At 43.2% G+C, this 25,423-nt stretch overlaps 1 protein-coding gene across 2 annotated transcripts in view; it reads right to left on the reverse strand.

Moving 5' to 3' along the window:
* Nup205 (nucleoporin 205) overlaps positions 1–9,198 on the reverse strand; it is a 70,734-nt gene extending 61,536 nt beyond the window's left edge. Inside the window, exons 1-3 of one of the 2 annotated variants that reach the window (XM_021164044.2) lie at positions 9,097–9,198; positions 3,381–3,523; positions 783–954 (exon numbers count right to left, since the gene is read on the reverse strand). In XM_021164044.2, the coding sequence (XP_021019703.1) occupies positions 783–954; positions 3,381–3,523; positions 9,097–9,124 (343 nt within the window). In that variant the 5' untranslated portion in view covers positions 9,125–9,198. Of the gene's footprint in view, positions 1–782; positions 955–3,380; positions 3,524–8,779; positions 8,991–9,096 lie in introns of those variants that run through there. The other variant, XM_021164043.3, reaches the window with a different exon arrangement.
* Positions 9,199–25,423: the final 16,225 nt, after the last annotated feature.

Below are 25,423 nucleotides of genomic sequence, written 5' to 3' on the forward strand. Positions count from 1 at the left end.
GGTTTTAATTATTATTAAAATTATCTTATATTTTACCTAGTCATTCATCACCAAATAACCCACTCCAAAAGACACTCAAAAAAAAAAAAGCCAGTAAACCTTGCCTTCCTGCCCACTGCATGACAGCACTTGCCTTGAGCCATGCATTCTAGGGATGCAACTTCATCTCTGCTGGTAAATTACTACATCAAGGCCCACCTTAAGGCAATTCATCAACAACATTAAGCTTGCCCTTTAATACAAGAAAAATTAAATATTTTGAATTGTTCTGTCAAGTAAATGACATCTTTAAAAACAATCTGTTAAGGGGTTAGACAGATGGCTCAGTAGTTAAGAGCACTTCCCAGCACCCACAAAGTGGCTCGTATTCACCTTTAAGCCCAGTTCCAGAGTATTCAATACCTTCTTCTGACCTCCCATAGCGATTAAATGAGTATAGTGCACATACATATACTCAGGCACACACATATGCATAAAATAAATAAGTAAACATTTTAAACCCATTTATTACCCAAACAATAACAAGTCCAAGTTAGGGGGCTGGAGAGATGGCTCAGTGGTTAAGAGCACTGACTGCTCTTCCAGAGGTCCTGAGTTCAAATCCCAGCTCACAACCATCTCTAATGGGATCCAGTGCCCTCTTCTGGTGGGTCTGAGGACAGCAATGCAAACTCATGTGTGTGAAATAAATAAATCTTTAAAAGAAAACCAAAGTCCAAGATAGGGGTTCTAGCTTCATGATTCTGAGTACATATCACCCTTTCAGCTAAATGTCAACTTACCAGCAAGGAGAAGCTCAACAGCTGACACTTCCCCAATATCAAAAAGGTCACTGATGATAAATGCTTCTTTAATGAGCTGCTCAGGAAGAAGCCTGGTTCCTTGTTGCCCCTGGATAGCAACACCCTCTGAACTGGCGTTCTGAATTTTCTCATGCTGTTGAACATTTTTGGGCTAGAATGATAAAATTATAATCAAGTAATGAAAATAGTGCTCCTAGCAAGAAGTCAGTTCATGACAACGCAGCCTCGTTGGCCAAGGCAGCACATGCCTTTAATCCTATATTTGGAGGCCAGGTAAGTAGAGTCATGGCAGCCTGAATGCAAACAAAAACAATGAAGCCTGGTAGCATGACAAACTGAAGTGTTTCTTATCTAGTTATCGAGAACTAGGGGATATGAGGCAACACTTGGCACCACCTTCAACTTTTCCAGTACTACCTTCTCAAAACTATCTGCTAAGCTCCATAAAAACCAGGAAAAATACAAACCAATACTATTCTGTTTTCCACATATCTAAGTGAATGTTCTAGTTACATACAAAAATTCAAATGGACATATGAACTATATTAAGTAACAAGCAATAGTATTACTTTGTAGAGTGAATCATAAATTAGTAACATGATTTTATATCCTACAAAACTCTTTTTATATGTGTGGTGGTAGGGATGTAACCCACAAATGGACACACACTAGGCAAGTGCTCTAGTACTAAGCCACCTCATTAGGCCCCTTAAAACCTCCTTGATTCAACTATTTAACACAGAGAAATCTCTGATAGATAACTGTCTTAGTCAGGGTTTCTATTCCTGCACAAACATCATGACCAAGAAGCAAGTTGGAGAGGAAAGGGTTTATTCAGCTTACACTTCCACACTGCTGTTCATCACCAAAGGAAGTCAGGACTGGAACTCAAGCAGGTTAGGAAGCAGGAGCTGATGCGGAAGCCACGGAGTGATGTTACTCACTGGCTTGCTTCCCCTGGCTTGCTCAGCCTGCTCTCTTATAGAACCCAAAACTACCAGCTCAGGGATGGCACCACCCACAATGGGCACCTCCCCTTTGATCACTAATTGAGAAAATGCCCCACAGCTGGATCTTGTGGAGGCACTTCCCCAACTGAAGCTCCTTTCTCTGTGATAACTCCAGCCTGTGTCAAAGTTAACACAAAACTAGCCAGTACAATAACAAACTGTCAAAGTTCAGATCCTGAAGAATTCCCTGGATCATTTAATCCAACTCCTCTATAATACAGAAATGGTACTAAAGTGCACTAGGTAACTTGTCTGAGATCATACAACCTTCTCAGGGAGAGCTAAGACAGGAGTTTCAGCTCAGCTGGTTCCCAGCTCCAAGCCAGAGCTCCTTCTTCTAAAAAAAAAAAAAAAAAAATCACAAGAAAGAACAGATCCACATCTTGGCTACTCAGGATCATAGGTTCAAGGCCAGCCTGAGCAAGTTGGAAAGACTGTTTCAAAAATTAAAAGACTTTTAAAAAACAGTAGAGCTCAATGGTAGATGGTAGAGCATAGTATGTACAATAAAATGTGCAAGGTCATAAGATTTCATCTCTAGAAACACACACATACAGAGCAAACTGCCAAAGAGGTGAGGTGGCTCAGTGTAATAAGTCACTTTCCGACAAGACCAGAATACAATAGCTAGAACCCACACAATGAAAGAACACAGAATCAACCACCAAAATCTGTCCTCTGACACTGTACATGCCACACACAATAAAGGTTTAAAAACCAAACAACTGTGAGATAGAAATGACTGCTCATAGTATAATCCCAGCCAGAGGCTGAGTGAGGCAGGAGGATAAAAGCCACCCTGAGCTACTTGAGTTCCAGGCCAGCCGTAGACAGAGAGAGATGAGTGAGATAATACCTTATCACAAACAAACAAAACAAGCCAGAAAAACAGAAAACTGCCCAAAAGCAAAGGAGTCTCCACACTCAAATCCTCCACTGTAGTCCCTTCTACTGAGAAGGTTTCAAGGTACAGTGATGAATAATTAGTTTAGCTAATAGTTCCCACGGCACTACAGAGACTTCAAATGCATAAGTGTGTCTGAAAATAAGTAACCAGTGAATGTTATGTGTACTGTCAATCATAGGCCAGAAATTATAAGGCAAGTAGCATTTGTGGGATAAACTGCATTTCCTAAATCATATTCAGATACTACATTTACCACTTAGCTGGAGATAAATTCAACAGTAAGTTCTATAAAAATAAAAAGACAATAAATTGCTTGGGGAAGGAGGATTTTTAAAAAACTTGAATTACTTAGTGTAACTCAAGCCATGTATTTACAGAGAGTTCACTTGTCCTTTCTTCTTTAAAAAGACAAACAAGACAGTGTGAGGTTGGCAAGTAAGCCTCCTACCACCTTGCCTGAGAGCCCAAGTTCGAGCCCCAGCTTCCACACAACTGACTCCTGCAGGTCCTCATCTTACCTCCACATGTGCACCAGGGAATGCTCATGCCCCCACGGAGTTAATTAACAAGCAAATAAATAAATAGATCTAAAAAGATCACCACTCTCCAGATTTATTAAACAACAACAACAAACAAGAAACAAAGAAGAATACTTCCTACTGGGTTTTTGAACAGTGAAATGAAGTCGGGTTTGTGTTTCTTCAAAATCATGTCAAGAAGGTGGACAGCTTCAGGCTGTCTTCTCCAAAGAGCACTTCCAACCGTCTGCCAAATGTCTTTGTAGGGTCCCCACAGGCTGGCAGCTTGAAAGAAAATGAAGATCAGTGTGAGATACACGTCATCCACATATTAGCCACACTCGCATTTACCAAAGGAAGCGCTAATGTCTACTTCTAATATAAAAACTTACAGACACAGGGCAAAAACATAACAGTATGATTAATTAGAAATCTTTGGCAACAATATAAACTTGCTTTCTAACAACATAAAAATCAAACAAACCCAAACTAGAGTGTACTGTCAGCTGAACCTGGTTGACCGATTCATAAATCCCTTTCTCCTTTAGTTTCCCTTTGTATAAAGCAGAAGGGCAGAGCATGGTGGCACACCTCTTTAATCCCAGCACTTGAGGTTCACTGGCAGGCTGAGCTCTATAAACCCAAGGGCAGCCTAGTCTACATAGCTAGTTCCAGGCCAGCAAAGACTGAATACTGAGCTTTGACTCAAAACAAAAAGAGAAAGACAACCTAATGGACTGGAGAGCTGGCTCAGGGATTTAGTGATGCTCTTGTAGAGGAGTTTGGTTCCTAGTACCTACAGAGCGGCTCACAACCATCCAACCCCTCTTCTGACCTCCAAGGGTTCCTGCATGCATGTGGTACACAGTCAATACATGTGTGTGAGCACATGCATGCATGCACACACATGTACACATATGTGCACATACACAAAATTAAACTAAAATTTAAAAGACAAACTAGTCAAAAGCATTACCCACTCCTAAGGCTTACAGTTCTTGGTGTTTCCTTCTTTCAGTTTGTTTTGTTTTGTTTTGTTTCTTCAGATAGTTTCTATAGCCCAGGCTAGTCTGAAACCCACCCCATGCTCCCAGGTGCTAGGATTACAGGCCTATGCACCCACACTCAGCAGTTTACAAGTTGTTTTTAAAAGTAAGTAAAACATATAGCATTAAACCTCTGTATCACAGACACTCAACAAAGGTACATCTCCTTCCCTCCCTAAGACCCTTGTGAAAAGCAGATTTTGTGAAAACATTTTATGTAGGAAATTGAAAGATATACTTTGTTTTAGCTGGGACACTGGCTATTTTAAGAAGCAAAGAAACATTAAGGACTTTTATGATCCTTACTAAGCTGTTGCTGTACAGCTTATTAGCATGGCCCAGATTTACATGTATGGCTGTTATCTTACAAAATCTGGTCACTATAGGTTCCTCTGTTCTGCAAATACAAAAACCGAGATAGTTGAAACACTCAGGGAAAGTCACACCAGTGCTGTGGATACCAGTCCCTTCCCTAACCAGTGCGCTATACCCACTGGTTATGTATACCTCTATACAAAATAATTGGCAAGTTAGTGTGTTTCAGAAGATGAATTAGGGATGTCAAAAATATCTAGCAAATAGCACAGTAAATGAGGGAGTTAAGATTGATCTAAGTAAGCCTGCTTGAAGTGAGACTAAACCACAGCACTAAAACAAACAAGTCAGGTCTTGGAAGTGTTGACGGGGCAGAGCACATGCTTAGCATGTGTGGAGCCTTGGATTCAACCCAATTCACACACATAAACACAATTAAGTTTAAGAGACTAACAGAACATATGAACAGGAGCGCCTAGGGCCACAAGCATATCTTGGCAGTAGAAGGCATGATTATGGAGAAAAAGGCCCTTGGCTCATCTTCAGGACCAGGAAGCACTGTCTGGTCTTCTGAGTGAGGATTAGAGAGAAGGAAATCAGATACCTCAATCATCCAACGCCCTGCTGTGCTTCTCCTACTTCAATCCCATATTTGCCAATCTCTGGTTAAAAAGTCCAGCTCCTTGTCAGCCAGATGTGGTGGCTGACAGATACGTGTAATAAAGCCCCAACTACTTGGTCAGCTGAAGCAAGAGATCTCTAGTCCCTGAGTGAGATATGCCTGGAAATACAGCAATATTCCATCTCAAAACTAACTGTACCTCGTCCCATGAATTTCTACAGTGAAGATCCTGCTGACAAAGTGACTTGAGTACCCATGCACACATCAATACATTAGCATGCTGGTCTAGCTACCTGTCTTCTTGAATTTGAATAAAGAAGTCAATTAACTAGATACACTAACAAAAGCCACTTCTGAGCCTGCCAAAATGAGGTCCTGTCTCTTGATTCTGGTAACTTCCCTCAGGATTGTTTTCCTGGCCCTCTCTCTGTGAAGGTAAAGGACAGCATAGGTCTGAACTTTGGATTGCAGCAAAGACTAAAAAGTTTGACAAGCAACATGAGGCTCAAAGAGTTTCAGACTCTAGATCATAGATCAGGGCTGCTCAACCAGGAACTCCATGCAAGCAAGCAAGCACGCACACATGCACACACAAAATCTAGCTATGAGTGATATTCAACCTGTAGTCTGTGACCCCAAAACAAAACAAACAAAGCCAAACCCAGACAGACAGCTACCAGGGTGAGCAGTAGTATTGTGGTGAATGTGCGCTGGAACAGGAACGCTGGGAATAGGCAGGTAAAGCGGTGACGAAAGCTAAACTAAGGTGAGGACAGTAGACTAGTGAGAAAAGGCTTAGAGGTGTAGAGAGAAATTACAACTGGCAACTGAGTGGGCACAGGATAAAGGGAGCCTCACTGGAGTTCACTGTAGAACTCAAAGCCCTGGATCAATCCCTGATGTGGGGCAAACTGGGAACTGCCTTATCATAGAGGTTTCAGAAACCTTATAAAGAGCTAAAACACAGCTAGGCAGTGCTGGCACACGCCTTTAATCCCAACATGTGGGAGGCAGTGAGGCAGGCAGATTTCTGAGTTCTGAGTTCGAGGCCAGCCTGGTTTACAGAGTGAGTTCCAGGACAGCCAGGTAGACACAGAGAAACCCTGTCTCAAAAAAAACAAAGGGGAAAAAAAAAAGAAAGCTATACCACAAACGAACCAGAGTACAAACATATCTGTAATCCCAATCCTCAGAAGGCTGCACTCCTAAAGATTTCTGAAAAACTAATACTGTCTTTGTATTACACATGATTGGTATATAAACTCAGTAAACTACATAGACAAATTCCATTTTTTCCTCTTAATGAGACAGCCAGTAAGAAATCGAAAATATATGCACACATATCACGTGCACTCACCTACACAGTCCATGAACATCAACACATCAACTAGTTTACATACACAAGAGTCATCTACAGTGGCCCAACTTCAGTAAATATCCCTTTACCAGTAACAAATGAAAGGTGAATATATTTTTTTCAAAACCTCTAGTATGTATTTAAACTCACCTTGAGAAACACTTCCTTAAATGTTTTGGGATACTTCCTGCATATCACATCTAACTATTCATCATGGATGAGTTCAGTTTAATAAGGAAACAAACCCAATTGCCTATGTGGTCTGAAGGAAGGGTAATCAGGTCAAAAGGGTACATACTAAGGGTATGTGACCTAGGCAGAGAGGTCAGGGCAGAGGAGGGTTTAGTCTGACCTAATAGCTAAAACATGGAAGGCTTGCTTTTCAAAAATTTTAGTAGTGCATTTATTTAACTATTGGGGGGGGGGGCGCCGGTGCAAGGGCCAGGCCATGATGTAATGTCATAAAGTTGTGCTTAAAAGCATTAACTGTTTAATTTTGGAGAATTGTTTAACCACTAGAGGTCTTTGCTTCCAAATTAAATCTGAGATATTTAATTGCACTACTGCAAATATTATACACATACACATATACATATGGGGTATAAAGGGATTAAATGAGATAAAGCAAGCCTAACACTTGTTCTGGTGCGGGGACATAGTAATAATTAAATCACCACCACCTCTCATTTTTCTAGCCTTGGTGACTGCCATCCTAATTCTACTTTTTTTTCTTTAGTTTAGCTACACTAGGTTAAGTATCATTGTTGTGTGTAGAGTCTTGTGTCTGTTGAGTATCTCACTCAATGTCCTCAAAGATCATACATGTACACGTGACAGTACTGCCTTCTTTTTAAAACTGAGTAATATTCCTTTGTGTGTTCATCATGTTTCATTTATCCACTCACTCACTCACTCATCATCCATTCATCTATGGATGCTTCAGTTCTTCCCAAAGGTGACAAAAAATAAAATAACTCTCTTGACTGACTCCTGGCTTTCTTTTCTTGAGGCCAATTTAAGCTCTCCTGTATACACTATACTCCTGGGAGCTAGTGACAACTGTTTCTTTCCATCAGTGGCTTGTGTTTAATGGTAACTCAGGATATTATGTGCTAAAAATGTATGTAACAGAACTATAACATGGAAGCCTGGCTTTTCAAAAAATTCAGTAGTGCATTTATTTAACTACTTTGAGGGGGACAAGCGTGATAATGTCATAAAGTTGTGCTTAAAAGCATTAACTGGCTGGGCAGTGGTGGCACATGCCTTTAATCCTAGCACTTGGGAGGCACAGGCAGGTGGATTTCTGAGTTTGAGGCCAGCCTGGTCTACAGAGTGAGTTCTAGGACAGCCAGGCCTACACAGAGAAACCCTGTGTGTGTGTGTGTGTGTGTGTGTGTGTGTGTGTTGGGGGGGGGGGCAGGGAAGAAAAAAAAAAGCATTAACTGTTTAATTTTGGAGAAATTATGTAATCACTGGAAGTCTTTGCTTCCAAATTAAATCTGAGATATTTAATTGCATTACTCCAAATATATAAATGAAATACACACATACACCAGGTATAAAGGGATTCAACGAAATAAAGCAAGTCTAACACTTGCTCCAGTGAGCAGACAATATGTTGTCAATACACAGAAAAACTTCATTTCTACTGAACAATTAATTTACCATACCACTTCTGAGATGGTCTAATGTACAAAACTCAGATTTATGTAATTTTCAAAAAATACTGGTAAACTGGCAAGAACCAGTACCAAAAACAGTTTAAAAACAAAACAGTCCCGCTGAAAAAGATGGCCCGTAAACGTTTGCTATGTTGTCTATTAATTGTTCTCATGAATCGAGTGCCTAAATCCGTGTTCAGGAGTGCCAGACCTCGTACAAAATGTTTGACATCTAAGTCCTCCCTACTAACGACCGGCACTGCGTTCCTGGAACCATGGACAAGTCAAAACTCATCCACTTCTTCAAGCATCTCTGAGGGGTTCCAATTACCAAAGATGACCCCAGCCCCAGCTTTTCCACTGCGATGTCACCGTCCGGCGTGGCTGTGACAACGCTGCAGGGCGGCACGTGCTGAGCCCGAGGCACCGCCTCGCGGCTGGCAAGACCTCCTCACCCCCAGCCCCATGACCCGCCCACGGCCCGCTTCCAGACCAGCTTCCTTCCAGACTCGCCTGGACCCCACATTTGAGCCGTACCTCGGCGGTAGATGGCCTGCCTACACCTGAAGGATATTGGGGGGACGAAGCAGCTTTGGGGGCGCGCGCCTGGCTGCCCGGGACCCCGCCGCTCCGCCTCCCCTTCACACGCCCGTTTCGAGGGCCAAACTGTCGCCGCGCCGCGCGCCATTCAAACGGAGGAGGCGCGGGGCTGCAGGCCGGAGCGCGGCGAGAGCGGGCCCTGCGCACACGCTCGCGCCCGCACTGCCAACGGCCCGACTGCACCAGCGCTCCCCACTCGCCGGCCCCGCCCCCCGTGGGTCCCCGCGGGTCCCTCGCGGGCCCGCCGCGCTCACCCGAATTTACCGCCAACAGCGCCGCCATCTTGGAGGAGGACTGAGGGAGCGCTCCTGCCGCGGGGAGGACCCCGGGCCCGAGGGCCTGCCCGCGTCGACGCCTGAACACAAGGGCGTCCCCAGGGCCTCCGAGAACGCCCTGTGAGGCTCGAGCGGGTGTGCACAAGGCTCCCCGCCCTGCTCTGGCCTAGGGCCATCGAGTCTAACTGCGACCATTACCGTTAAAACAAGCCGAGGGCAACCGGTTCGGAGACTAGCTGTGCAATGCATCATGGGACCCGTAGTTTTATTTCGAGTAAACCGTGCAGTTGACTAGTGTTCAAAAACGGAAATCAGTGAAATTGAAAAAGTTCTCGCCGGGCGTGGTGGCGCACGCCTTTAATCCCAGCACTCGGGAGGCAGAGGCAGGCGGATTTCTGAGTTCAAGGCCAGCCTGGTCTACAGAGTGAGTTCCAGGACAGCCCAGGACTACACAGAGAAACCCTGTCTCAAAAAAAAAAAAAAAAAAGAAAGAAAGAAAAAGAGAAAAAATTCTCGTTACCTTCATTTCAAGTTAAATTTCATTTGAATAGCCTTACCTTGAGAGAGTAGAGTGAAGTGAGTCCAAGTGATTGGGAATTTCTATTTAGTAAGTATATTCTGTAGACATAATCACATTGTACTTCGAAAATTACAGACGAATTTCTGAGTTCGAGGCCAGCCTGGTCTACAAAGTGAGTTCCTGGACAGCCAGGGCTATACGGAGAAACCCTGTCTCAAAAAAGAAAAGAAAAGAAAAGAAAAGAAAAGAAAAGAAAAGAAAAGAAAAGAAAGGAAAGGAAAAACACGTTACAGAATAGAATGGAAGCGGGCTAGTGAGATAAGAACCTAAGAAGCCTACTAACTTCTACATACTGTTAGAACTACTAATTCTGTCTTGAGCTTTCATTAAATCTACTGTGAAATATAATGATTTCTGTGAATGGTTGCTGTCAGTAGCGATCTGCTTGAAAGCTCTTCGCTTATATTTGGAAGCCTTCAATGGAGAGTTTTTTGTTGTTTTTTTTTTTAAAGATTTACTTATTGATTATATGTAAGTACACTGTAGCTGTCTTCAGACACTCCAGAAGAGGGCGCCAGATCTCGTTATGGATGGTTGTGAGCCACTATGTGGTTGCTAGGATTTGAACTCTGGACCTTCAGAAGAGCAGTCGGGTGCTCTTACCCACTGAGCCATCTCACCAGCCCTCAATGGAGAGTTCTAAGCCAAGCACCTCTTTCACTAGCGACTGACCAGACTGCCCTTACAGCAGCCCTGCTATTCTGGAGAGTTTACAGACACCCTGGGGATATGCTCACATTTGCACAGCTGAAGACATGCTCCAGTCATGGTCACTCCACAGCCTGTACTAGCCTTTGAATGTACTGGAATTAGACTAGCCTAAGTGAACTCCCAGTGACCCTGTGACCACTTTCAAGCAGGCTATAGGAGGAGCACTCTTCCTGGTGTTGGCTCATCAGAGGACTTGTGATTGGTACAGAAAGGAATTCATTTGCATGAAGGATTGTGTTATGGTTGGTGCAAACACCCTTACCAAATGCCCCTTCTGGTTATATAAACAGGCTGTTTGGTTTTCAAGTCAGCTGCGAGACACCCTTTTTGAACTGCCTCTGCTGTTACATCCTTAAGACCATTAAAAGGTTCTCTCAAAAAACAACAACAGCCGGGCGTGGTGGCACACACCTTTAATACCAGCACTCGGGAGGCAGAGGCAGGCGGATTTCTGAGTTCGAGGCCACAAAGTGAGCTCCAGGACAGCCAAGGCTACACAGAGAAACCCTGTCTCGAAAAACAAAAAACAAAAAACAAAACAAAACAAAACAAAAAAACAACAACAACAAAAATTAAAGCAGGGTGGTGGTGGCTTATGCCTTTAATCCTAGCACTAGGCAGGCAGGTCTGTGTGAGTTCAAGGCTAGCCTGGTCTACAGAGTGAGTCCCAGGGCAGCCAGAGCTACATGGAGAAATCCTGTTTCAAAAATAAATGAAATGAAATAGACTAGACTGGCCTCAAACTCCCAGAGACCCAGTGGTCTCTGCCTCCCAGGTGCTGGGGTTAAAGGTGTGGGCCACAAGGCCAGTATGGCTCGCTAAGCTGACTGCATAAAGACAGGCAGATGAAGTGACAGCAGAGTAGTTACTGAAGCAAAGGTCACAGGGGCAACAACAGCTACAATAGCAGCAGGTTCAGACCCAAAGTGGCCGACAGGTTCCAGCGGGTCATAGGGTACTGACAATCTAAGAACTGGGAGAGAATGTCAAGGATGTGTTGTTGAAATATAAAGAAGCCAAGAGAGAACAGAGCGTAAAACTTAACAATAGAAGGACATAGAGACAAAATTTGAGTACTGCCTGCCTTGAGAACAAGAGGAGATGGGAAACTGGGCTTTCACTGCAGGAAGGGAGAGGTCTAAGGAGCTGCTACACCTGAAGGACCCGGAGCCCTGAGACGCTAGGCCTGAGAGACAAAATGCATTGTCAAAGACTATGGTTCTTGATGCCTAGGCCCACGAGCTGTGACGCTAACAGATACTACTTGCTGCTGCCTCCCTATCTTCTTAGTACTCCTAGAAGCCACAAATTACAATAGCCACTGAGCGGCCTAAACATAGTTTATATGGTGGCTAGTGTTAATTGTTACCTTGATAGACTCTAGACTCGCCTGTGAGACAGGCTTCTGAGAATGCCTGTGGACAATTATTTTATGTTTATTGAGGTGGGAGGAAAAACACCTCAGTAAGGGTGGACCACCCTCTGGCGGGGATCCTTGACTGTTTGAGTGGAAAGGAGCTGAGCAGCAGCACGCATGGATTTGCCACTCTGTGCTTCCTGGTGTGGCCAAGCTCCTCCCGTCTAGACAGAATAGTTGTACCCTTGCACTATGAGCTGAAGAGAATTCCTTCTCTCTTGAGTAGCGTTTGTCAGGGCATTTTAAAACAGCAACAGGAAAACAAGCTAAGACAGGGAGGGTAAAGGCCAGAGCAACAACCCTTGGACCAGAAGACTACCATGACTAAGTCTCTAACTTCAAAAGTCTGGAGCACCAGCCCTCTACTTCCAGAGCTTGGAGTTCTAAGCCTCTGGGTCTGTTACTCTAAATCCTAGGCTTTGGCTACTCAAGGGCTGTAGACAGCCGTACTGAAAGAACGATTCCTTGCCCACTTGTGATTTCTATCTGGGAACACTAGGACTCCCACCCAGGTGAAGTGTTATCTGCTGACATAAAAATGGGAAGGTCAAAAACTCGAGGGTCACTCAGAAACTGAGCTTCCTTCAGTTGACAACATGTGTTCATTCTACCTTGCAAACATTCCTGGGGGGCTGGAGAAATGGATCAGTGGTTAAGAGCACTGATGCTCTTCCAGCGGTCCTGAGTTTAATTCCCAACAACCACATGGTGGCTCATATCCATCTGTAATGGGATCCAGTGCCCTCTTTTGGTGTGTCTGAAGACAGATACACTGTACTCATATACATAAAATAAATAAATAAATCTTTTTTTTTAAAGATTTATTTATTTATTATATGTAAGTACACTGTAGCTGTCTTCAGACACACCAGAAGAGGGAGTCAGATCTCATTACAGATGGTTGTGAGCCACCATGTGGTTGCTGGGATTTGAACTCTGGACCTTCGGGAGAGCAGTCGGGTGCTCTTACCCACTGAGCCATCTCACCAGCCCAAATAAATCTTTTTTAAAAAGAAAAACAAAAACAAACATTCTTGGGGCTCTGTTCTCCTCTCTCCTGCCAGGCCCCTTCTCTGAAGGTCTCATCGCATACTGGATATTTTCCAACCTTCTTTGAAATGCTCTTTCTGATTTTCAGCTCGTTCCCCCTCGTGGATTCTTAGAGTGGTTTTCAAATCCACAAGGATGTCATGTTTTGTCCTCATTAATATTCTATTACTTAATAGTGTCATTTGAAAACTTAGCAATTCCCTGACATGTCCTTCTTCAACCTCCCACTCTTTCTCTTTCTTCCTTTCGTCCTTCCTTCCTTTCGTCCTTCCTTCCTTTCTTCCTTCCTTCCTTTCTTTCTTTCTTTCTTTCTTTCTTTCTTTCTTTCTTTCTTTCTTTCTTTCTTTCGTGGTTTTTTGAGACAGGGTATATTTTTCTGTATAGCCCTGGCTGTCCTGGAACTCACTCTGTAGACCAGGCTGGCCTCAAACTCAAAAATCCACACGCCTATGCCTCCCAAATGCTGGGACTAAAGGTATGTGTCATCACTGCCTGACTCTCCCACACACTTTCTTCCTGTAGTGTCTTTTACTCTGATCATTCTGGACTTTCATCTTCCTGTGAAAATATTATTTACCGAGTCATGTGCCAAGGCCTTTGCACCTGTTCTGTACATCTGAATTGACCCCCACTTCCTTTCTATCTGAGAACCACCCACTAACCTATCCTCCAATTACACCACTCCTCCAAATCATTTGGCCTGTGTTAATGGGAAACTGTATGACATCATCCTACTGACACAGCTGGCTCAGGGTCCTCTTAACAGATCTCTCCATCATCCTTTTTACCTATCTATGTGATAGTCCTAAGTCCCATGACACCCAGACTCACACTAAAACTATTCGCTTATTGTAGTCAATGTGTATTAAAAGGTTCCCACCGAGACATATTTGCCCTGGGATACTGACAGTCTTGTGGTGGAGAAGGAAATATATCCCCCTGAGATCCCCTGCCACAGGGACTGTCAATCATAATGTAGCAATTGGCTCACATGAAAAGGGGACTTTCCATAAGCTGAGGACTTAGAACCCATCCTTACACCTTAGGTCCCACTTGTTTCCAGTTCATCTTCTACATTGTAACCAGCCTCTTCCTAAAACCCTTCCTATTCTTCTTACTGCCATGGCCTCTTTCTCCCTGCATTGTTGATATGATCATCTGGTTACTCGGCTTTGGCCTTCAAGCCTCACCTTGGGTATTACCTCCCTTCATCCCATTCCTAGCACGGACCGAGTTAAAATGCTTCTTATGCTCTTATAGTGTACTATAGTTTTTTTTTGTTTTGTTTTGTTTTTTTTGTAACTTCTTCCTTCTGGACAGAAATATCCATATAGAAGAGTGACCAGTAAATAATGAATAAAAATTCATCAAATGAGTAAGAATGAGGAGGCTGGAGAGTTGGTTCAGCAATTAAGAGCACTGACTACTCTTCTGAAGGTTCTGAGTTCGAGTCCCAGCAACCACATGGTGGCTCACAACCATCTGTAATGAGATCTGACGTCCTCTTCTGGTGTGTCTGAAGACAGTGTATAGATATAATAATTAATAAATCTTTAAAAAATGAGTAGCCGGGCAGTGGTGTCACATGCCTTTAATCCCAGCACTTGGGAGGCAGAGACAGGCAGATTTCTGAGTTTGAGGCCAGCCTGATCTACAGAGTGAGTTCCAGGACAGCCAAGGCTATACAAAGAAACCATGTCTCAAAAATAAAAGAGTAAGAATGAACAAAAATTTCCACCTTATTATCACTAATTTTTTTTTAAAAAAATTATTTACTATGTATACAGCTTTTTCCTGCTTGTATGCCTGCAGGCCAGAAGAGGGCACCAGATCCCATTACAGATGGTTGTGAGTCACCATGTGTTTGCTGAGAATTGAACTCAGGACCTCTGGAAGAGCAGTCAGTGCTCTTAAACTCTGAGCCACCTCTCCAGCCCCACTAAATTTGTTTCTTTTCTAGGCTGGGTCTTTCTATATATAACACTGGTTGTCCTGGAACTCACTGTGTAAACCAGGCTGTTCTTGAACTCACAAAGATATACCTGCCTCTCTGTGCTGGAATTAAAGGTGTGCACTATCACACCCTGGTCTTGTTTAGATTTTTAATGTGCCCCAAAGCTCATGTGTTGAAAACTTGTCCCCAGTACATCAGCATTCAAAAGTGAGCTTTTGGGAGGTAATTGAACAGTGAGGGCTCTCACTTCATGGATGAATTAATTCATTTTTGAACTTACGGCTTCACATGTTTGGGAGGTGAGATTTTCTTATGATCGAAGCCCCCTCTCTGCTTCCTGGACATCATGAGCTAAGCAACCATGCACTACTCCACACTGTCCATCAGGAGGCTCTGCCTTCCACGGGCCCAGAGCAAAGGCAACCAGAGACCATGGACTAGAATCTTTGAAACTCTAAGCTAAAGTAAATCTCACTAATTTTATTGTCTTGGGTACTTTGTCTCAGCAATGAGAACCTGACATGCATCCATGACTAGAGTGTACCTGGGGCTTATTGAAGACAGCATCATAAGGATGTAGCTTATGAAGATCCTCTCTTGAGAGTATCTAGAGACTCTGGGACTAGGTGGATAACTTCCTCCCCTGATGCTGGACTGTCCTGTGTGGCTATAAAAGAGACTTCCTCCTATGGCAGATCTCTGGGCCTGACAAGGGTATGAACCACTTGCTAAGCCTAAAACACCAAGTTAGGTAGAGTAAAACTTCTGTTTGCAAATCAATTCATAAAATTCAAAAGAGTCCAGGTTAGAAGCTGCAGAGGGCTCATCCATGAATAAAGATGTATCAGTTCAGCACTCAACAGCATCAGTGAATTCTGTTGCCCTCTTGACGCAACCATGTGACTGCAACACGTTACACAGCTCTGCACGTTTTAAAGTACACATTGAATGAGCCCGATAGCACTGATAAGACTAAGTTGAACGCTTCTAACGTTAGATGGTCTGGGTGGCGGCAGGACCTCGATTGGAATTTTGCTCTTCCTCACGCTTTCCATCTTCCCCAGGTGCAGTGCTCAGGAGTAGCACATGTGTGCACATGCTCCGATCAGCTGCAGCTATGAGCACGGCAACTCAGAAGCAAGTCAGTTTATTGTAGAGTCTGAGGTGGAGAAGATGATTCATTTATTAAAATGTTTGTGTCAGGAGTGTACAGACTGAATTTAGATTCCCACAAACCCCCTATGTGGCATAATAGGCAACCCGTGATTACAGCAGTACTGGTCAGGATTCTCTAAAGGAACAGAACTAGTAAATCGTGTGTGTGTGTAAGGAATTTATTAATGTGACTTATAGGCTGTGGTCTGGGTAGTTCAACAATGACTCTCTCCTGACAAAAAGTCCAAAAATCCAATCGTCGTTCAGTCCATGACACTGGATGTCCCAGCAGCCCCAAGCTGGTGCTGGAGCCCTGGGAATTCCAAAAGAACAGATAGTCTTCAGTCCACGTTGGACTCCTGAGGAAAAATCCACTGTGAAGGACTGCCTCAGCAGTGGGGTAGATGAGCTTTTGAGTGAGAGTAAAGGCAAGCAAGCAAAAAGCATAAACTTTCTTCTTCTATGTCCTTTTATGTGAGCCTTCACCAGAAGCTATGTCCCAGATTTAGAGTTCGTCTTCCTATCTCAAATGATACAGTCAAGAACATTTCCCACAAGTGTACCCAACTGCTTGGGTTTTAGCTAACTCCTGAGGCAGTCAAGGTGACAACCAAGATTAGTCACCACACAAACCTTGAAAGGCAAAAAAACAGAATCTGATCCCCCAGCAAGCTGGCTGGGAAGACTAGCCATATGATTGAACTCTGGGTTTGGTTGAAAGATCCTGACCCAAGGCAGAAGAGAAATCCAGGATTATTTCCAACATCAATCTCAGGCCTTTATATGCACAGGAACATGTGTACATGCATGTGCGAGTACCCACACACATCCACACACCTATGCCCATAGGCATGCAAACATGGATGGTACACACAAACGTATTTTTAGGCATACACACAGTACACACAGGGAAAAAATTAAAAACAGACAAACATTAAGACAAAGAGGCTGGGATTGAACTCAGGACCTTGCAAATGCTGGGCATGCACTTATTTCATGGAATGAAATAGAAATGGGATGATGCTCCCGAGGACAGTTGCTGGGGCCACTGTGCCTGCCACTGCCATTTTTTCATCCTGTTACCACCTCAGCCTGATCTACTTGTAATCAAGGTCACAATTAGACAAGGAAAAAAAAATAAAGAGAAGATTTTATTGAGCCTCATGCTGTGGCACATGGAAGAGGACATACTTGTTTAAATTGCCAGAAAGGAGTCAGCAAGCATAGGCTACACAAATGTAATCTACACCAATCACAACACAGATAACTTCCAACCACAAGCCTTACATAATGACCAGTCCCAAGCCCTGAGTTGCATGATCCACAAGCTTTCTGTTGAGTCGGGAATGTCAGGAGTTTGCCTGCTTCCCCATGGTATCAGCAAAAATATTTACAGAGTGATCAGAGTCACAGAGAGTTCTAGGATGTCTGGAGAGAAGTCTCCCAAAGCCAGTGTCCTTTGCCCGGAGTGCAGTGACGGGAGTAAAGCTGCCTGAAGCAGAATCCATGGTCAGTAGCAGAGATGGTAGTGCTCCTTGCATCTGGAGGGGAGTTTCTTCACAGTGTCTATGAAGTCTTCCAACTAGGTAGAATGCTCTGATGGTAGTCACGCTGGTTGCAGAAACAAAGAGGGGCTGGTTTATATCGTCCTGCTCAAGGTGGACAGGCACTTAAACGTTCTCTAGGTCGGGAGCCATATCTCAGTGGTAGAGGGCTTAACCCACTTATGAACTGCCATGGGCTCCATTCTTAGCACCAACAAACAAGGCATGGCTCTGTGGAATGTATGGACTGTAACTCACACGTCTCACCTTTGGACACTCACCTTTGAGCTTACAGAGCCTTAGTCTAAGTAAAAATTTCATGGCAGGGCCTGGAGAGAGGGTTCAGTGATCAAGAGCACTCACTGATCTATCTTGAGAACCAGCGTTTGGTTCCCAACAATGACATCCAGCCACTCACAACCACCTGTAACTACAGCTTTAGGGGATCTGATGTCCTCTTCTGGCTTCCACTGGCATTAGCATGCATGTTTATAAACACTTGCAGGCACACTTACATATACATAAAATAAAATAAAATTTTCTTTATATGGAACCTCCAAAATATATGAGCCAAAAATGGGACAAAGTTTAATATATAGTTTTTGTTTTTTTTTAAAGCCAGGACATGCAATTACTATCTTAATATGCTATCTTGATTTTTTTGGTGCAAGAACAAATTTCCAGGTATAATTTAAAAGGATCTGGATTAATGATAGATTTCTGTAACTTTTGCTTCCTTATTATATGCTATCAAGCTAAGCTGTGACCGTGATTAAACACAGGCAGAAAAGGAAGTGTAATCCAGACAAACACATCTCTGCCAAAAGTTCAAAAATACTCAGACATTTCCCTGGTGGTGTTTTGCAATTCTTTGCATGTTGCATTTCTCCCCCATTAACCTAGTCTGCAGCTGGCCCTATTTCACCCCCTCAGAAGTCTCTAAACAAAACTGTCTGGATTCAGATCTCTATTTTTAACACCCTTGAAAATTCCCTTGAGTAAATTACTTGATGTAAATGTATGAAATGCACTCTGGACTCTTATTAACGTCAAGTATATTATGGTCTCTGAAGGTAAATTCCATGTGTTTAATAAGACCTCCAGCAAGGAAAGCAAATGGAAAAAAGAAAGAGATCCAGTACTAGTGCCTCCCACACAACCACACAGCCATGACTTTGTGAAATGGTAACTTGTAAAGCACCATACGAGCTGCAGAGAAGGCTCACATTTGAACACACGCGCTGCTCTACCGTGAGGCCTAGATTCTGGATCCCTGCACCCACAAACACCTGGGCACCTGCACACACACATGCACATACAGTCATACTGACACTTACACACACACACACGTTAAAGAATGAAGAAAATGAAGCTGCATGGAAATTTAGATAGGGGAATGGGACAAAAATGCTTTTGCATCTTTTTCTTCTTTCATTGAATGAGTAGATGAAGGGTTTTTAGGAAGTGAAGGAGAGAGGGGAGAAAGAGAATGTGGAGAAAAAGAAACAAAATAAACCTTCAGGGCTTTCTCCCGGAATCTACAAACTTGCCCCTCCCAAGAACTTGAACTCTAGGTAGGCTTCTTAGATTGATGTGGAGTTGAGGGAAGCGGCCAAAGCTTCAGAATCAATAGAATAGACCTCATTGGTAATATGAACAGCTCATGGATGCGGTCAAAAACGTAGTCACATGACAGACAAATACGTAGGAACAAATTTCCAAGTGAATGGAACTTTGCAGGATCCTTCTGCACGCATTCTCTCATTTTTTCATCATAAAGCTTTAATAAATGACAGGTTTTCAAGTGGGTAAACTGCGAGTCAGACAAGTCAATTGGCCTGTCTAAGATCTCTCAGGAGATAAGACAGCTAGATACAGCCCATGTGATCCAACCATAAACGCAGTGTTCTCTCTGCTCTAGAAAAAGGAAGATGAAATAAATCCTTTCTTCCTGATGCTGGAATCACCCGTGCAAAGATGGAGTCTAGGCTGCTCTTTCATGGTGCTACAAAGGTCTCTTTTAAGTCTATACAAAAGGCTAGACTGAAAGGGGATGAAGAGAGAGGTTGCAGCACTGACTTAAACAAAAGAGGCAAGAAAATTACTACGTTCATGGTGCTGCTAGGAGTGTGGCTCATTGGTAGACGTTGTCTAGCATGCACGGGTCCCTGAATTTAGTCCCTGGCATGCATAAGTCCCTGAATTCAGTCTCCAGTAGGCCCCCCAAATATATATACACTGTTCTAAAATGTTTACCTTTCTCACAAACTGTAAAAGAGGAGGTGAGGGTTTTGTTGTTGTTGTTGTTTTTTTTGCTTGAAGACAGACAAAGACCAATGGCATCAGCATTATCATGTTAGTATCCAATGATTACTTGAACTAATTCTTATTCCTGTATAGCAATATCTTATGCTCATTGCATAGGTGGAGTTTTTCATTTCATATTCCACATATTGTTCTGTTGGTAGGTTAGTTGGTTGGTTGGTTGGTTAGTTGGTTGGTTGATTGGTTTTTAAGACAAGATTTCTGTGTTTAGCCTTGGCTGTACTGGAACTAGCCATATAGACCAGTCTGACTTCAAACTCAGAGATCTTCCTGCCTCTCTCTCCTGAATGCTGGGATTAATAGTGTGCACCACCACTGCCTAGCATCACTTACTTAACTCTTAAGGAGTGAAGATTAAATGAGCTTGCACATTTCAAACGAACAGTTAAGTAAGTGATACCCCTGGCATCATGCAGTGGTGCTCATGCAGAGAGTTGGGCTTCTCAGCATCACACAGTGGTGTTCACACAGAGCTGGGCTTCCCAGATTCACCTAACCATAGACTGCATCACCTTCTCGGGTGCCTGCCAGATTCCTTCTAAGAACAAGGAGACCTCCGTGTGACCTTGGTTAGAAGGATCACCCACACTGTGTTCCCACCCACAACACCCTTTTCTCCCTCCATCAAAACATTCCGTATTTTATTCAGTTCTGTAGTCGCATCTGAAATGACCTGTCCCTATAGGCTCAGAGTTATGGAAGCAGATGTTGTGACCATCTCATGCATCAAACACCTGGCTCAACATGTGGACCCTAGCAGCTTCTCAGTGCATAATGTATTAAGCTAATAACAAGCTGACTGAGGAAACACTGCTGATACTGTCTACCTAGAACTGTTTCAGAGAACAAATATAAAACAACTGTAGGAGGTATTACAATTCTACATCATCATCATCAAAGCTAGAGTACACAGCAGTTGAGTAATTTGATCAAGATCAGAGTAGTAATAGGTAGTTAAGTCAGGATTAAAACCCAGGCAATCTAGCTCCAGAGTCTACATCCAGAACTACTAAGCTGAATGAATGAATGGATGGATGGATGGAGAATGAATGAATGAATGAATGGGAAGGGAGAAAGCAAGCAAGCAAGAAGATACTTCAACAGTCATGGATTATCCCGGTGGCTCTTATTCCTTTCAGGCTCAGGTTGGTTCCTTCTCAGTGCCCTTCACCAGTTGAGCATCAGAGGTAGAACTTGGCTGCCTAGAGCCCCACAGATTTTCGTCTCTCTTGTTTTGCCTTTTTTTTTTTTTTTTTTTTTTTTTTTTTTTTTTTTTTTTTGTTCAGAGAAACAAATGGCTCAAGGTAGAAATAGTTTTCTAAATGTTTTGGAAAAGAACTGAAAACTGGAGTCGGGCATGGCGGCGCATGCCTTTAATCCCAGCACTTGGGAGGCAGAGGCAGGTGAATTTCTGAGTTCGAGGCCAGCCTGGTCTACAGAGTGAGTTCCAGGATAGCCAGGGCTACACAGAGAAACCCTGTCTCAAACAAAACAAAACAAAACAAAACAAAACAAAACAAAACAAAACAAAACAAAACAAAACAAATAAAGAAACAAAAGAAGAACTGAAAACTGGGGCTAGAGAGATGGTTCAGCAGGTAAGAGCTCTAGCTGCTCTTTCAGAGGACCTGAGTTCAATTCCCAGCACCCACATATGGCTCACAACCATCTACCATGGGATCTGATGCTCTCTTCTGGCCTGCAGACAGATCACTCATGTACATAAAATACATAAATTAAAAAACAAACAAACTAAAGACTGATTCTCATAGCATTGCTAGATGTTGGTAGAGTGCCAAACTGGAGGGTTGGGGCTGGGATTATTATTTTATTTACAACTCTGCAATATCTTGCTGAAGTTTCTAACATCCTAAGTAAAATGGGAAAAGTATTCAAACAAAATTGTACCTATTTGCTGGACAAAGGTGATGCACGCCTTTAATCCCAGCACTCGGGAGGCAGAAGCAGACAATTTCTGAGTTCGAGGCCAGCCTGGTCTACAGAGTGAGTTCCAGGACAGCCAAGACTACACAGAGAAACCCTGTCTCCTGAAAAGAGAGAGAGAGAGAGAGAGAGAGAGAGAGAGAGAGAGAGAGAGAGAGAGAGAGAGAAGAAAAATTGTACTTATTTAAAGCATGCAGAAACTGCTATTATGACATCTGTGTGTTCTATTACTCCACTTGTTCTACAAAAGCTTGTATATAAAAATAAGAACGCTGGAGTCTGGGGTATAGCTCAGTGGTAGAACTTTTGCCTAGTCACAAACAAGGCTTGGGTTCAATCCCAACTGCAAAACAAACAAGGTTGTTTCTTAAAATACTCTTGCCAGTTTTTGGAATATGGAGAGGAAGGAAAAAAAAAGCACAGCTTGAAAATAGAAGGACCTAAGCACACACAATTCTCAAATCTTTCTACGGGTATTCTGGGAATTTGAAGGGTTTTGGATTTGGGGATTTTGTTTGTTGGTTTGGTTTGTTCTGAGACAGAGCTCATGGAGCCCAGGCTGAACTGAAGCTCACTATGCTGCTGAGGACTCTGAGGCTCCCTTCTGATCCTCCCCCTCCCCCTCCCAGGGCTGGGATTATAGGCTCAGCCGTTTTGTGATGCTGGGAATCAAATCCGGAGCTGTACCTACTAAACTACTCTACCAACTAAGCTATATCCCCAGAAAGAACTTGGAGTAAGATTGCACAGAATTATGCTCTTAATAACAGAGCATGGGTTAGCACTATTCGTGGGCCACTGGCCCGGCTCAGAGGGTTGCTGCCAAGCCTGACAGCCTGAATTTCATCCCCAGGAACTACATTATAGAAAAAGAGAACCAACTCCTCACGTCGTCTGTCCTCTGACCTCTGTGTGTGTGTGCCCTGGCATGTAGGTCATGCCCCAACATCTCCACACTAGATAAATAAATAAATGTTGCATTTTCCTCAAAAGTTACCATTATTATGGTTTTCCCTTTATTTTTTTTTTCCTCACTGGAGAATCTGAAGCCCATGTATAGTGGTTAAGACACCACAGTCTATAACATTGACCCTGATCCCATAGCTGACCAGCATTTGCAGAACAAGTAAATAACATAGATGCAGGTACATAGCCAACTTCTGTGGCCTAGAATGCTTGCTTTTTTTTTTTTCTTCCGAGGCAGGGTTTCTCTGTGCAGCCCTAGCTGTCCTGGAACTCACTCTGTAGACCAGGCTGGCCTCAAACTCAGAAAGCCACCTGCCTCTGCCTCCCAAGTGCTGGGATTAAAGGCATGCACCACCACTGTCCGTTATTTTTTTTTAAAGATTTGTTTATTTTATATATATATGTCTCTATCTACCTGTAAACCTGTGTGCCAGAAGAGGGCATCAAATCCCATTATAGATGGTTGTGAGCCAACATGTGGTTGCTGGGAATCGAACTGAGGATCTTTAAAAAGGCAGCCGGTACTCTTAGCCACTGAGCCATCTCACAGCTCCTAGAATGCGTTAAAAGGAAAAATCAGAGCCCGGCTATAGCTTGGAAGTACAGCTCTCACTCAACATGGTGAAGTGTAGGGTTCCATTCACAGCACGATGGAAAAAGGAAAGAAAAATGGAGGCTGCCTTCTGCAAAGAGGCCAGTGTGAAATTACAGAGCTTACTATCCCCCAAATTGTTATAATATTCAAACTAAGAAATCAGAATGTATTTAACCTCTGAGCAAAATGATCTTCTAACAGACTGCTTTTTCAAGGTCTTTCCCGGGAATCATAAACGATTACAATGTTTGTCAACGCCCCTGGATTTCTCGTAGCAGTGGGGGAAAAGGGATCCTATGTTGGAAGTGTGGAACCTTCAGTGAAAACAATTTTTCCCCTGCCACCACTAGTCCCTGCCCACAGATTACCTCTTCAGAGGTAAACACTGCGGTGAACTCCCCGTGTGCCCTTCTGGAGGGAGTGATTACATCTATGACTTTCTCACAAGTGAAAGAGAGCCTGTACTCACTTCTGACCCGCTCCTCTCCCATGTGGCTTCAGACAAGTCTGTATGAATCTGCATTGTTCTTACAAATAGGTATATTGGATTCCATTATATAAAGACGTCATAATTTCTGCAGCTGGTCTACTATCATTTGACATTAATATTTTATTTTTAGTTATTGTAGACAATACTAAAAATATTCCCAAGCCCATAGACCATAAAAATTAAGAATTAAAAACAAATTTAAAAAATGTGGTAATTTAGGAAAACAATACACTGTAATGAAAATTAGAGGTTTGCCTTATGCAAAAGAATACTAGAGTTGGGTGAATAAATAGATCCCTTTATAAGTAAAATGGCTTAAGACATATATACAGTGTCTAGAAAGCAGAATAGGATTGCTGAAGACAAGTAACTTTGGCTACATGTACAGAGACCTTTCTCCAGAGTCAAACAGCCCTTAACACAGAAAAGTTATAGAATACAAAGATCTTTGTCATGAAAACATGACTTCAAACAGTATTGCAGGGAAAACAGGCAACGTGAAATGCTAACAATAGCAAGAAAATGTTAAAGGAACTGAGGCAAATCATGATGAAAAAAGATAACGTGTGTGTGTGTGTGTGTGTATGTATGTGTGTGTGGGTACAGAACCTCAGAGAATCCCCACACTGTGATGGGCCCAAATGGAGGTCAGTATAGCATCCATGAAAACATGGCTATGGTGGCTAATCTAAATTGACAACCTTGATAAGTTCTAGAATCACCTAAAAGAAGAAACTTCGGGCATTCCCGCAAAGGATTATCATAGCTATGTTAATTTGGGAAGAGCTCTCTACCCTGGGTGGAGCACTTCCTGGGCAGGAGTATCAGGCTGTTTAAAGTGGAGAAAGTGAGCTGAGCTGGAACGCTCATTACTAGGGGTGAAAGGTAACCGCCCACCTCCTCAAGCTCCTGTCACTGTGATTTTCCCATCATGATGAACTATATACCTTTGGGCTGTGTGAGCTAACACAACCTCTCCTTCCTTAATTGCTTTTGCTGTTTTGTTTCTTGTTGTTGTTTTGTTTTGTAATGAGACAGGGTTTCTTCTCTGTGTAGTCCTGGCTGTCCTGGAACCTGACCTATAGACCAGGCTTGGCCTTGAACTCACAGAGATCCACTTGCCTCTGCCTCCCGAGTGCTGGGGTTAAAGGTGTGAGCCACTGCCATACAGCTTGTTGGGATACTTTCATCACAGAAACTAAAAAGTAACAGTACTGGCTAGTTTTGTGTCAACTTGACACAGGCTGGAGTTATCACAGAGAAAGGAGCTTCAGTTGGGGAAACGCCTCCACGAGATCCAGCTGTAAGGCATTTTCTCAATTAGTGATCAAGGTGGGAAGGGCCCCTTGTGGGTAGTGCCATCTCTAGCTTTGGGTTCTATAAGCAAGCTGAGCAAGCCAGTGGAGGCAAAACAGTAAAGAACATCCCTCTATGGCCTCTGCATCAGCTCCTGCTTCCTGACCTGCTTGAGTTCCAGTCCTGACTTCCTTTGGTGATGAACAGCAATGTGGAAGTGTAAGCTGAATAAACCCTTTCCTCCCCAACTTGCTTCTTGGTCATGATGTTTGTACAGGA

This window comes from Mus caroli, unplaced genomic scaffold (genome assembly GCF_978045245.1).
Source record: "Mus caroli unplaced genomic scaffold, Mus_caroli_1 scaffold_7, whole genome shotgun sequence".
NCBI classification, from domain to species: Eukaryota; Metazoa; Chordata; class Mammalia; order Rodentia; family Muridae; genus Mus; species Mus caroli.